The sequence below is a fragment of the Gobio gobio genome (assembly GCF_949357685.1).
Source record: "Gobio gobio genome assembly, chromosome: 16".
NCBI classification, from domain to species: Eukaryota; Metazoa; Chordata; class Actinopteri; order Cypriniformes; family Gobionidae; genus Gobio; species Gobio gobio.
This window is the reverse complement of record NC_137109.1, coordinates 41014370-41028765: the sequence shown is the minus strand read 5'-3', so window position 1 is coordinate 41028765 and position 14396 is coordinate 41014370. Positions and strand designations below refer to the sequence as shown.

Sequence of the window (14396 nt, the reverse complement as noted above, 5' to 3'; positions counted from 1 at the left end):
TTCATTTAACAAAACCCTAACATAAATGAAAAAAAAAACATCAAAATGTGAAGTGTCTCACAGGAATTTCTGTCGATGTCAGTTTATGGATTTTCACTCGAAGTTAAGACGATTGAATTTAAACATTGAACATAAAACATTTTGGTTACAAACACAGATCTATTAAGCATCACCCCCAATCTGTTATTCAATTTGAAGTAAAGCGATAGTTCATTGAAAAGTCCCTCCCCCAGGTGTCTGTTCGTTGTGCATGTGCGTGCGCTCTCTGCACTCAGTCCGTCCGCGCGCGCATAGGAGTGCACTGAGCTTCTCTCCGGAACAGACGGACCTGTCCAAAACCTGCAATTAGCACACAACTTTCTTTTTCTTTGTTAGAGGAGGTTAGCAACAAGAACGTGCACAACTCACTCTTTTTTTTGTATCAGTCAGGGGAACATAGAGGGATTTTCAACTGTTGTTGGATATCACATCGTCAGCCACCGTTGCCATGCAAGTTCACATCGCCAGCATCTTGATGTGTGGAGTGTCGGGTGAGTTATTGTGCTTCACCTGGTGTTTTTCTCATTCATTCTAATTGAGAAAGCAGCCTGATTTCATCATGTTTAACACTAAAAGCAAACTGTTCATAGTGAAAGTTGACTTTTAGATCGACTTTTTAGTTATTTTCTTCGTGGATTATTGGGTTGAGGTTCGTCTTGTGTCCTTATAGAGACGTGGTGTGCGTTTTATCTTGAGGACATATTGAACAAAACACTATGACTCTGTGATATGCAAATCCATATTGATAATGTGATTAGAAGAGCACGTGTTTTGTCAATGTCCCCTCTGATACGGGCAATAATCGCTTTTGCTATGGTTCCTCCTCACGCAAAGGCGATTTTTGCGATTTATTGCATGCCTGACTAACTTGTAACATTTGTGTTGACAATGAATCGTTTAAACGGTGTTAACATTTGTAGAATAAAAAAATAGACCTTATTTTTAAAGAATCCACCAAACCTTTTCTTTGATATCTTAATTACAAATTAATTGGCTTAATTCGTACTGTGCTTTCCAGTATTCAGTTATTAAAATATGTTTTTGAGGGAGGATAAACGAGGTAGCCTACACTCAGATTTCAAGTTGCATAAGGGACATGGCAGGGTCACATCAAGGCTGTACCTCAAATCCTGTACGGTTGCCTACATAGGGTACTCACTGTACATCATATTAAGGGTGCAATGCATGTGACAAAATTCTGCAAAAGAATTCTATGCACCTGTGACATTCCAAAATTGTGTCTAGGTAGGCAACTTACTGGGTTTTGAAACCCCTATGTTTTCCTTTCATGTAGGCTAGTATACACCCTCGTTTGCACAAATTTCAAGCATTGTTTTTTTTGTGAGTAGTAGTCTGTAAGTAGGTTAGGTTTTGCCCACATTGAGGAGACCAGCCAACGGTCACCACAAGGAAACCAGCTGAATAAACATACTAATGTTTTAATTAAAATATAAATAGTTACGTTTAAGGGTAGGGGTCAGGGGATGTAGGAAATATCATGAATTTAGCATAAAGTCATTATAGAAAAAAACAAGCAAATGTGTATGCGTGTATTTGAGTAGGGGAGCACGGGGCACAACCTAACGTGGGGTTAGTTGTAACACGCATGGTTTAACACTTTCCACACATGCAAGGATGATGAAACTTGGTGTATTTATTTACTAGTTGCCATATCAACGTTATTTAGAGAAAAACATTGCGTCAAAATGTAAAAATCTTTGGGAGATATCACTGAACATTTATTTAGCCATAGCAAAAGTAAATTTCTTACTTGCGTATATTTTTCATCTCTGTTTTTTTGTGTTTAAAATAAAACATCTGATATTATTTGAATCTTATATCTGTTATTTAACAGTTGATATAGTTCTTTAATGCTGATCTAACCAGCAGAAGACACGAGCCCGGGTTTAACATTTTAAATCCTAGTTGTGCAGGTGGGGTGAGCCCCTATTAGAGCTACGCTATTTTATTCTTTTTATGAATTATTTTGAGAAACCATGAGAAAAATGTGAATAAAGACTGAGAGTCAATGTTCAGAAATGCCTAATTATTATAATTCTTTGAACTATGCTGTATAACTGTGTTTTGAAGTGTGTTTGTTGACAAACTCAAAAAAATAGTATATTTTTAATGATTAAAAAATGCCTTTATTTTATTTGAAAAAGTGAATAATTGCATTTTATTGCCAAAATATTTTAGTTTGTCTTGGATATGTTTTTGATAATATCAGATAACATTTTAAGCTGTCATTTGGTCATGTTACAATGTTTCAACATTCTTTCGGGGTAAATCAAGAAAAAACGTATACACTGTATTAATGAAACACAACCACATAATTGTTCTAGACGTGTGTGAAATTAATGTGGGAAAAAATGTATACTCTGAACCACAAGTGAATTTACACAAACTGAGAAAGTCAAAAAGCATTAGGATGTGCCCCGCTCTCCCCTACCTATTTGGAATCTATGATTTGTATAACAACAACAACAACAACAACATGTTTGTCTTATGTTGATTGTTGCTGCTTATGTTCTCCAATTTGTACTTATGATGTGAGATTTATCACGAGATGCACTCAAAAGAAGATAAACTATATCCAAGCACCACTCAATGCAGCTGCAAAGAAATTCCTCAACGAAATGTATTTATGGTTTTTTACTACCTGAATAAGAAAAGTTAAGAGAGCACTGGAGCAGGACGTGTGGTTTGCACATAGAACTGATCTTATGAGAAGCAGTGTATCATGCCAGTATTGATTTATTGGTTTAGAAAACCAACACAGAATATCATAATGGAATATTTCATATCAGGCCACTCCAAAAAAAAAAAAAAAAAAAGGTTTTACCTTTCAAAATGATGTTATTTGTTTAAAGTATCTTAACTAGGATCTGATTAAGATATTGTTAATAGTTGTTATTCATGTTATTTGCAGTGATATTTTGTTTTACACTTATCTCAGCTCTGCAACATTTACAGAGCACTTCACAATCTTGGATATACTGAACAGTAGGCATCCAATCATAAGCTTGTTATAATAATCCTAGTATTATAGTTCTTAATTATTTTTTGGACAAATCATAACCTGTGCATGCAATACATTTTGTATTTTAGTCAATTGGAATAACACATGCTGCACTGATAAAAATGGTGTGTTGGATTTACATGATTTAATCATGTACATCGGTTCCACATGATTCAATTAAGTTAAACAAACATAATTTGATCACATAATTTCAACATAATGGAATTAAGTAATTTTTAAGTAACCGAATTGAGTAGTCTCACAATGATTTTAATATGGCTCCCTAACAATAGTGGTGCATACGGGGGCTTGAGACCCTGCCTCTTTAATCTAAACACATGTTTGTTTTTGTATATTTTTGTTGTCACTTGACTGATTTATAACATAGTACTCAGTAACTTTCATTATTTTTGCCAGCAATAGCACATCATATACGTGCTATGTGTGAAATGCTCTTTAATGACATGTGCTGAGTCAGTCCACAGTCTAAGCAATCGCTCCGCTCTTCTCCACTATGGTAACCCAGTGTAATTTAAATGGTTCGAATAATTCCAACATAATTAAACATTAAACACTAATAAACAATATAAAGTCTCCCCCTTTTTCTCATTTTGCCCAAAAACACATAAAATAACACTTAATTTCAAAAATTTTACTCTAGTCGTCAAGTCCCAAGCAAAGCATGCTGGGAACTACAGTTTCAGCAAAAATCATTTTCGAGTACTTAATTGGTTCACATTCACCCCAAATAATTTAATATAGTAGATTGCACATTTTAGAGAATTACATTAATTGAAAGCAATGAAATCATGTTTAGAAGAGAAACACAAATTTGTTGCGTAGATCACAAATAATACGATTAAGTAAATTGGACAACATGTGTTTTCCTGTTTTTTCAGTGTGTGCACAATCATCCATTATGCTGTAGCGTTGTTTATCATCTATAAACTTTTCACAACCTTTATCAATAAGATACTTTTGAAGTATATACAAATTCTCTCTGTTGTATACATTCAGCCTAGATCTGTGCTACTTTACTCACATTCAAAAAGGGAAAAAAAAGCTATGCTTGATAAATAGCCCTGAACGGTCTGCCTCCAAGCTTTTGCAACGCTACAGCAATTCTTCACGTTGAATTCACACATATAGTCATATTACACATTTATTCATATCTATAGGTTGCTTTGAGAATGACTTGCAGTCATTGGAGTCAAACAGAAAGGTTGTGTTGAAACATAGTGAAGAATAAGAATAAAACCTTTCTTAGATTTGTATCAATTATGAGAAAAGTAGCTATGTAGTGCAGAAGCTTTGTGATGTGTATTCCTTAAAGTGTCATATTTGTTTTTCAAGGAGATTTGTATGGCATCGGGTAATGGGTAAGGAAACGGGTGTAAGATACTCTACTGTTTGACGTACAGCATATGTATTAATGTTTGTGTAAATTAGCTTTTGTTGTAACTTTCTTTATGAATCTTGTTACAAGTCTGACTGTGTTTTTAGAGGTGACTAGTTGTACCTGTCAAAATTGTCTTTATACTTTCAATTAAATCTTTAATTTTATTAGATACTGTCATCATGTATCTTTGAAAACATGTTATATGACATGTTAAAGCAGGAAAAGGTGCTATTTTAAGAAAATATTTGAAATTAAATCATGAATTTCTAGTAGTTAAAATTCAAATAAAAACTACTTAAACTACTTTTGTGTAAAGGCATTATACCTCACAGCGCAAGAAACAGACAAATGCAACAGTGTTAACCTGAGACTGAATAAAAGATGCTCAATCTCTCTCTTCCCCTTTGTCTCCTCTGAAGTGGTGCTGACCATGTTTAATGTATCAGAGGATCAGGCTCCCTGCCCGCTGGGCTACTTCCCCTGTGGAAACCTCAGTACCTGTCTTCCTCAGCTACTACACTGCAATGGCATGGATGACTGTGGGAATCAGGCAGACGAGGAGAATTGTGGTTAGTTCAGATTCCTTACTGTCTGACTGTTGTTATTTACACTTTGTGCTATTCTTCACCTTTATTTTTTATTTTACATTGTATTGTAAGCAGTGTTGGGTAAGTTACTCTAAAAAAGTAATTCATTACTAGTTACTAATATGTCTCTCCAAAAAGTATTGAATTACTTATTTCAATTACTTTCTAAATCCTATATCAACCTCGGCTAGTTAAGTGATTCGAGGATAGACACGAAACGGCTCTTTTAATTCATTCAAATAAATAATATAAAACAACAGAAATTATTCTTATTAACTGACCAAAGTATTACAAAAGTGAGAAGGACATAAAAACATTTAGACTTTAAATGTAGATGTTAATTCCACTATTGTATTATGTAAGAGTAATCCCTTACTTAATTTTTTCAAGGGAAAAGTAATTAAATTACAGTAACTAATTACTTAGTAACTAGTTACACCTAACACTGATTGTAAGCCAGTGGGATTGCTCTTACAACACCGCTATTTACACTGCATTGTGCAGATTTTTAATACCACACAGAGACCATTTAAATTTTGATGTATATTCCATGTATGACCCTTTCTGCAGGTTAAATGGTTACTCCAGTAGGTGTTTTCTTTAAACACTAGAACCGCCAGGGGTCGCTGTATTATGCCACTGTCTCCACAAAGTAATGTATAGAGTCATGAAATTATTATTTTTAGTCATAAACTATGTTTTTGTCCAGTTGTTTTATGCTATTTTAAGCAGGCTACACTAATCACTTTTTGGTGAATATAGGCTAAATCAGCCTGCAATGACAACGAGAATTAGATGGAAATAAATACATATTTGGGTAGTGTAATATTATAATAAAATGTCATTAACCCCATATTAAAGGCCCACTGAAGTGCCTTGAAACACGCAGCATTATTCAATGTGTTGACGTAATTTCCCCTGAAACGGCTCCAGCTGTTAGCAACTCCTCCCCCTTTTATAAAACAGCCAATAGCGTTTAGTCAATACCACAGTTTGACTAGAGCCTTGACTATTGTTGTTTTGGAACACAACAGTTTATTCATAACCTTAAGGCTGACATAGTCATACTAAAAGCTAAAAAACTTCCATTTTGATTTCAGGGGGCCTAAATTACTAAAATACCCTAAATAGACAACAAAGAGCAATAATAATTCACCGCGCTGCATAGGATGTATGACAAAGGATGACGTACGATGAATGACATGTGCAACAACAAATTCAAGCATACAGTTTCACCTAATTAATTTATTAATTTATTTAGTTATATCATTTAGAATTTTAATAAGAGAACAACACCAGTAAACTTGGGGTAATCATGAAAATTGTTTTATTCATTACATCATAGGTCAGAAATATTCTTTTTCAGGAAACGGGCAGACTTGAATAAATAGCAACACAGTAGCAAACAATACACAATAAAAAATTGCAAAACAAAAATAGTTGAAATTGTTGATAGCCAGACAAGTAAATGACACAATTTTAGTAAAAGTCAAAGACTGGGAGCCTTGGATATTTTATTGAAAATCTGTCATGTACATTTGAAAAACATCCATGGGTAAATTTTACCCCGTGGCGGTTCTAGTGATAAAAACACTGATTCATTCAGAAAGATGAGTCATTGAATCATTCATGCAAGCGAGTTGTTCAAAGATGTGGATTTATTTGTGAACATAACACATTGAGAATATATATATATATATTGCATATATATATATATATATATATATATATATATAAATATAGTAGAGGTGTAACGGTACACATATTCGTACCGAAACCTTTCGGTACGGTGTACGCATGCAATGCAATCTTTAACAGTTAACAGTAGGCTTGTTTTAATACTTCAATCCGAGTTCCCATATGAACATATTAAATATTCAGTACATTTTATCACGAAATTCAACCGATAAATGCCGTTTTATGCTCTTTAATGTAATGTGACTGATCACTGTAAAGGCGCGTCAGTTCAAGTGGTGGCGTGGCACACGTGTGAATGCAATCATCTCTTCCTAAAGAATAAACATGAATTCATATCTTAAGGTATGTTGAGGATACATTACAACTTACTGAAACGTATCAGATGTCGTGTAATCACTCAATCAGTGTTTCAGCGGCGGAAAGACATCAATAAAACAGCTTGTAAACGATGTCACGTAGCATTACATTTACCTCAGAAGTCATTCAGTGTCCACAGCTGTTAGTTCAGCTGTTAACTCTTTCGCTAAATATGTGCACTATATTAGCCTATATATATATTAATTATATTCTATTTAACCTGTTAGTGATGTCTTGATTATTTAATGTATGTTTAAATAAATCTGTCATGAAAATGACAGACACTGTGTCTAGATGATGATATTTCAACAACGATTTGGAGAAAAAACATAATTTTATAATTAGATTTAGAGGTTAATGCAAAAACTGCCTTACATGTTTGTATACAATGTTATTTGAGTGTTGATTATTATATCTAAAAATAAATAGCAACTGAATTTAGGCTAATTTGAGCTCTGTTGTTAACCTTTAATATTATAGTAATGTGCAAGTAAGGGCTCACCATATAGTTTACAGCATTATCTTTAAGAAACTGTTAGTTATAATTTAATTAATTCAAGGACAGACAATTTTTTTCAGTAAACCACTGTTTAATAAAAATAAATAAACAATTTTATAAAACTGCTGTACCGAACCGTGCCTTCAAAACCGAGGTATGTACCGAACCGTCAGTTTTGTGTATAATATATATGTCGGAATGCGCATGGGCTAATTTTCGAGCTACAGGCAAAACAAGTTTACTAAGCCCTTGTCTAGCGATCCCAGATCTATAAGCATCTTTATTTGTACGTTTTCTGGAAGGAGTACCTTTTTGTCCATGATATATTTTGTATTTCAGCAATAGAGATGAGGTGTGAGGTCTTATTTTCAATATTTTCATTCTTTTTTGCATCTTATCTTTTGATTCTTGTGCTATTCTGACTATTTCTCCTCCCCTCTCCCTGTTACTCATTCTATGCAACCATGTGCCAATTAAATTTGATTTCATTGCTGAATGCTGACTATAATACACAATCAGTCAAAACAAAACAAAGATTCTGCAATTTTCATCTGCACAAATTGTCATATTTCATTTATCATCTCATCCATCTCCCTGAATAATGGCAAGCCTATCAGTTAAGTTTGGTTTATCAAGCCCCAATTGATGACCCCCCCCCCCTCCTTCAGCAGGATTATCATCTACTCCTCAAAGTTATCTGCTGAGAAAATACTGATGAAGAATCAGTTACTTTGTAATTGTCATCCCACCTTAAAACCCAAAAAGCATTCCTTTGACTTGTTATCAATTACCTGCTGATAATTCATTTTTTACAAGACAAAACCCACAGTGCTGATTATCTTGTGAAGAGACACTGTGCAAATAGGTGGTAGTTTCCCATTGATTCCTCAGTAATTGTTTGCTTGAGCAATGTCACAACATGTTATAATGGCCCTAGAGGTTATGTAGGCAGTTTTGATAATGTCATGCTCATCAGAAACAGAGCATGCCCAGCCATTTGTCAACTGCCTCACAGTATCTGTCACAGTGACTGTATCAAACTCAATCTTCAGTTTCAACATTTGGCCCCTACAGCAGTGGGCACCATGTTTAACCTTGTCTTACTCGCTTTTTCGGCCTTTGTACGATGGAGAACAGGGGAAGATTAAAAGGCCTCGCGTCTGCACCAGACTGTAAAAGGTCAGGACGAAGGGAAATGTCACTTTGTACATAATATCTTAAGACATCTACTAACCCTGTGTGTTAAGTCAAGCAGAACAGGATAGACAGGAAGTGAGAAATCCTCTAATGCTTTTCCAAATCCCTGAGATTGGTATTCCGAGGGTTTGACATTCCACTCCCACCTTTCTTATCACATTCCCCTTGTAGTAACTGAGTTATCAAAGCTTTTTCAGGGCCAGAAAGGTCACTGTTGAATATCTGTGTAAACGGCAGGCATGATTATCCAGGCTTAGCACCTGGCACGCATGTAGATGCCTGCTCTTCGAAAAATTGGATATTGATGAAAGGCCAAGTGACCTAAGTGATAAGCTGTACTTGAGCTCTGAAAGATGATAAAAGTATTTCTTTCAAACTAGAAAGAGAAGAAATAGTACCTTTTAGATCCGATAGATAATGAAATTTTGGATAAACAATTGAATATAAAGCGAAACCGGGATGTGGGCCCACCCGTAGTCAATTTCATTCTGTCTCTCTCTCATCTGCTCTCTCATGAGGATGAAAGACAGAGACATTTTGACTCTTGGTGACTCCACAAAGAAAGCCATTTGTCATTTTTGCATGAACACTTTGAACCTCAAGAGCTTTGTCAGATTGTAAAATGCGAGTCCCTCAGGAGCAGAGTATTCATCTGTGGGGTCATATACATTTTGTCATCACTAATGGTGTGTAGCTTTGATTTAGCATCGGATTAATCTTAGAAACTGAAGATAGATTGCTGCACCATGGACAGTCAGCCATTTATTATGACAGTGGTTTAGTCTATTCAAAATAACCTTTTGTCCTCACATCAGCTTTTTTTCTTCTCGCTCTCTTTTTTTCAGTCACAATTCAGTGCCAATTTTGACTTCTGTGTGGATTTTCTTCTTCTAGAAAACTTCTTTCCTGTAGCTTTTGTGAATTGTTTCAACATTAGTAGGAATTTGATTTTGTTAGCTGGCGATTGAGACTGGGGGCCCTATTTTAACGATCTGAAACGCAAGTGTCAAAGCGAGAAGCGCAAGTAACTTTGTGGGCGGGTCTCGGCGCTGTTGCTATTTTCCCGGCGGGATAAATGGCTCTTGCGCCCGGCGCAAATCTAAAATGGGTTGGTCTGAAGTAGCTTCATTATTCATAGGTGTGGTTTGGGCGTAACGTGAATAAACCAATCCGAGCGTCATCCAACATTCCCTGTAAAAGCAGGTGCGCAAGTTCCATTATGGATTGCTATTATTATGGCTTATTTACCAGGCGCACGCCAGGAGCGGTTCACAGCCGAGGAGACTGATGTTCTTGTAAGAGCAGTGAAAGACAGAGAAGTGAAGTTGTAATGTTGTACATTATGGTAAAGGTGATTTCACAGTCCTTTTTTTTCAGTCTTTCAGTTTTTTCAGTTTTTCAGTCGATTTTTTTTCCTGGTTCTTGACGGACAAACCAATTTGTCAGATGTCCTTATATACATATATGTCTTGCCACTATTGGGCAAACAGGTCTTATCCTTAATTATTACAATTAGCCTGAATCATTTGTAAGCTAGATGTATGCCTATTTTTTCACATCTTCGTGGCACACCACAATGATTTCCGTCATCTCATGTGTTAATATTTTTTTAGTGTAACAATTTATGATTTGCAAAAATAACTGTTGCATCTGTGTAGATTACATGAGCAAAGTGTATGCGCGTTGTGCACGCTATACATTATGGTCAAGCATGCGCCCTTAAAATAGCATAATGAACAACGCGCAACGCGCCACTGACTTTAGACTAGTTTTTTTCTGGTCAGTGGCGCAATTGTTTAATGGAACAGCAAAATAGCACCAGGGATTGTTTGCGCCGGAACACGCCTCCTTTTTTGCGCTGAACCGCCCAGGGAGCGCAAGTTCATTCACTAGTTTAGCGACGTGCTTCTGTGGAGGGAAAAGCGCGCTTTGCGCGGGTGCAAAATAGGAATGACACATGCGTCGGTGTACAAAGTCAATTGCGCTGGGTGCAAGATAGGGCCCTGGGACTTGCATTTTGGAGGTTGGATTCTCTCTCAGTGATCCAGCAAATCTAAAAATATCTCACCAGGCTTTCTTCTTCTGATTATGAATTTTGCAATACCAAATAAACAAAGCATTACATTAATCTTGTCAGCCAACAAACTGCAATGTCATCCCACCTGTCTGTTAGGCCGGAAATAGCTTCAGCATGTTATGGTGTATTTACTTGCTTATGAGTTTAGCAATACAATAAGTATAATACTATCTCAAAGGAAAATGTTAATGCTCAAAAGATTTTGCTTTCATACAGTATGAGAAATTACGTAGTTCTATATGTTTAATTTAATTGACAACTTTGTCTCAGACACTTCTCCTAAAATATCTTTTGGGGGCAGTCCAAAATTATTAGTAGAGCATAAACCTATACAGCGAGTTTTAATGGTGCTGCTCAGGTCATTTGGTCTTGGAAAGATTTGATGATAAATGTTTGAGTTCATATTGAAATTCCTGACATTTCATTTCAGATTGTGAATTCTGAGCACAGTTCGAGAGTCTTTTTTCCCAGAAGAAAATTCTGAGAACCAAAAGTTTCCAAAAGTATTTGCTTTCTTATTACACGAAACAATTGATAGATGCCCTTGTATGATTTTTTTTATTCTACAAGTATTAGCCATCTCAGTATTTGATTAATGGCCTTCTAGTTCTAGGAGAACAGCATATCAACAAGGTCATGATGCACAGATGGATATGTGACTCCAGGCAACTGCTGAAAAGGCTTTAATCCCTGATGGATAGGTTAAAGGATTCAACAAACATATCATCATTAATTCTCATATGCTGAACATGTCACTTTTGTATTGTTTTAGGAAGACACAAGAAGTAAATCCTTTCCATTTTGTTTGCTTAAAATGCAGAATGCAATTTTAATAAGGTGCCACACTGTGTATTGATTCAGTGTGCATTCATCAGATCCCAATCTCAGAGCAATTATTTATAACTAATTTACAATTCCATTATCGAAATGTATAACTAAAGGATTTTTCAGCCAAGGGTCAATTTAAATAAAACTAGTAAAACAAGGTTGGCTGCATTTGCCCTTGCACTTTCAGGTTTTGACTCAATGATAGTGATGGTAGTGATGTTCGGTTGTTCTTTTAAGCCAGTTCATAGGAAATAACCGGTCGAGCTGAATTGAACTCTAGTTTTGGGTTGATGGCGCAAGACGCACAGCCGAAGTAGCACGTCTGACTCAAAAGAGAACGAGAGAACCCCCCCCCCCCCCCATAAAAAAATCATAATAAAATTACTAAGAAACCACTGAATTAAAAAACACAACATATGTATCATTTTTAGCGTAGAAACTTAGAAAGTTTTAAATACATCTAACCATTTTGATCAACTCTTAACGAGTTTATCGCCAGCGGGCGCCACCTACCTACAAAAAAATGAATAATCATATATTTCAAAACTACTGCCTTGATCAACACAAAATAGGTGTCATTTGAAACCTTAGTCTGAGTCTGAACTTCCCAATGCATGTAGCCAATTTGATTAACTAATTAAGAATTATTTGCTGATAAATAAAAGTTTTATATAAATATTTTTTTACTATGTACTGTAATATGTCAAAAAACATATCAGATACAGCTCAGATAGTCATGTGTCATATGCATAGACTGTAAAAAAATATGGACGTAGTGTCCGTGACGTCACCCATAGGATTCTGATGAGCAGTTTTGAAGCGCAAAGTATGGACGAGATGGCCGTTGATCGTGTGTCACTCCCGCATAACAGAAAATGGGCAAAAAGGTCGGAGCTGAAGTGACGCGATGACTAACAGACAGCAGATAAATGGCTATCCACCTGTCACTCGCCCTTAATTATGCAGAACTTTAATGCTTTATATAATGTAATTGAATGAGTTATAAAAAAAATCACCCCCCCCTCACAGTTGTCATGAAGGGCAAAATTAGCTGTATAGACCAAAATCACAATTTGTACTAGGCTGTAAACATGTTTTAATCTGCTGTAAAGTTGGGCATTTAACATGGGGCTCAATGAGATTCTGCTCCCTTCTGGAGCCTGTCCCTAATGGCCAGTCGATGAATTGCAGTATATGTCACTTCCGTATTGGCTTCAAGAGAAACTGCGGGAGGTTGCCGCTTGGTCATATGTCCTTTGAAAGGTCTCACGGAATACAACAAGCATAATTGTTTTGGGTTTGACTAAACAGAGCTTGTAACTTTCATGAAACATGCTCAGATTGTGGAAATCATCATTATTTACATCATATTCTCACGATTAAAAAGAACCAAAACTCACCATAATCAGTCACTTAGATCTAAAGATATTCCTCATGGAGTTATAACAAAATGACACAGACCGGAAAAAACTTGTTTGGAGAGGTTTTTGGATGCTTGGCTAAACAAAAAAGGCTACCTTGGTTCCAAATGCTATAACTTTGATTACTTTATGCCATCCCCTCAATTTTATCCAGATGCAGCTCACATGTTCGGGAACTTCATCAAAAAATAATTGTCCTACTTTATTTCCTTCCTGAGTTATTGCATGTCAAATAAGAAAGATATGTAAAATGAGCTGTTTCCTTATCAGCTGTTTCTCAGCATGAGAATGTCCAAATGTAATGTTTTTTTCTTCTTCTAAAAATGTAAAAAGTTTTCTATCAAACGATATTTACCTTTTGAATCTCCTTACTATAGTTTTGAGTCTTTACTTTTGTGCAAGTCTCTCAGAAAAAGCAACTCTAAAAATGCCTTCAGGGCTTAAAGGGTTAAACAACATTTTTTTAAAACTTGCAAAAACCTTTCTGTTGAGAGATGTAAATTATTTTTACTATAGTTTATGGTGCATGCAGGTTATTATACGTTGTTAAATGAAAATCAAGGAGTTTATAAGAAGGTTTATTCTTTCTATATACTTTAGATGCGTAGAACATATCCACTTTTTGCATGACGACCCATATAAACACGAACCACATGCTACACAGAACACAACAACACACGCGCAGACAGAAGAGCATACGCCCCGAGTGAACTTAAAACAGCATGCTTACACAACGAGTCCAGAGACCTAACACACAGAGCATGAATGTCTGAACCCTGACACAGAACCGAAACCAAACTAGACCATACACAAAACTACTCACTTATCGGACGAAAAAGCATATGGCCCGAGTAAACTCGGAACCAGACCTTCACAAAGACAAGACCAAAGGAGTGCCAGGGTCACAAAATAAGAATAAACCAGACGGAAATGACAGAACCCTGACATGCATAGTAGTCAGAGATCAATTTGCCATTTTGTGGGATTGTTGTTACATTAAATGGGACAGAATTTGTGCCACATTGTGCCAAACTAATTCTAGAGGAACAATGTGAAATTCAATAAACTCATGATGTTGCTTTTTTCAGCAACCTGAATTGTGAAAACTTTGGCAGTCCAGTGATTGGTTCTTCCTCCTAAACATTATAATTTTAACACCGTTGCTTTTAGCCCCATTTTTGCTTCCAATCTCATAGGAGTGCAATATATATCAAATGGTCTGAAAAAGGACTGTGGGTGGTCAATGATACTGCCTTATTGATAAGCCAAGTA

The 14396-nt window shown here is 35.8% G+C and overlaps 1 protein-coding gene across 1 annotated transcript in view; it reads left to right on the top strand.

Annotated features, from left to right (window-relative positions):
- Positions 1-487: 487 nt before the first annotated feature.
- Positions 488-14396, top strand: part of rxfp1 (relaxin family peptide receptor 1) — a gene marked incomplete at both ends in the record, with an annotated part of 111026 nt that continues 97117 nt past the window's right edge. Inside the window, 2 exons of the mRNA XM_079838672.1 lie at positions 488-530; positions 4880-5029. Of these exons, the coding sequence (XP_079694798.1) occupies positions 488-530; positions 4880-5029 (193 nt within the window). The remainder of the gene's footprint in view (positions 531-4879; positions 5030-14396) is intronic.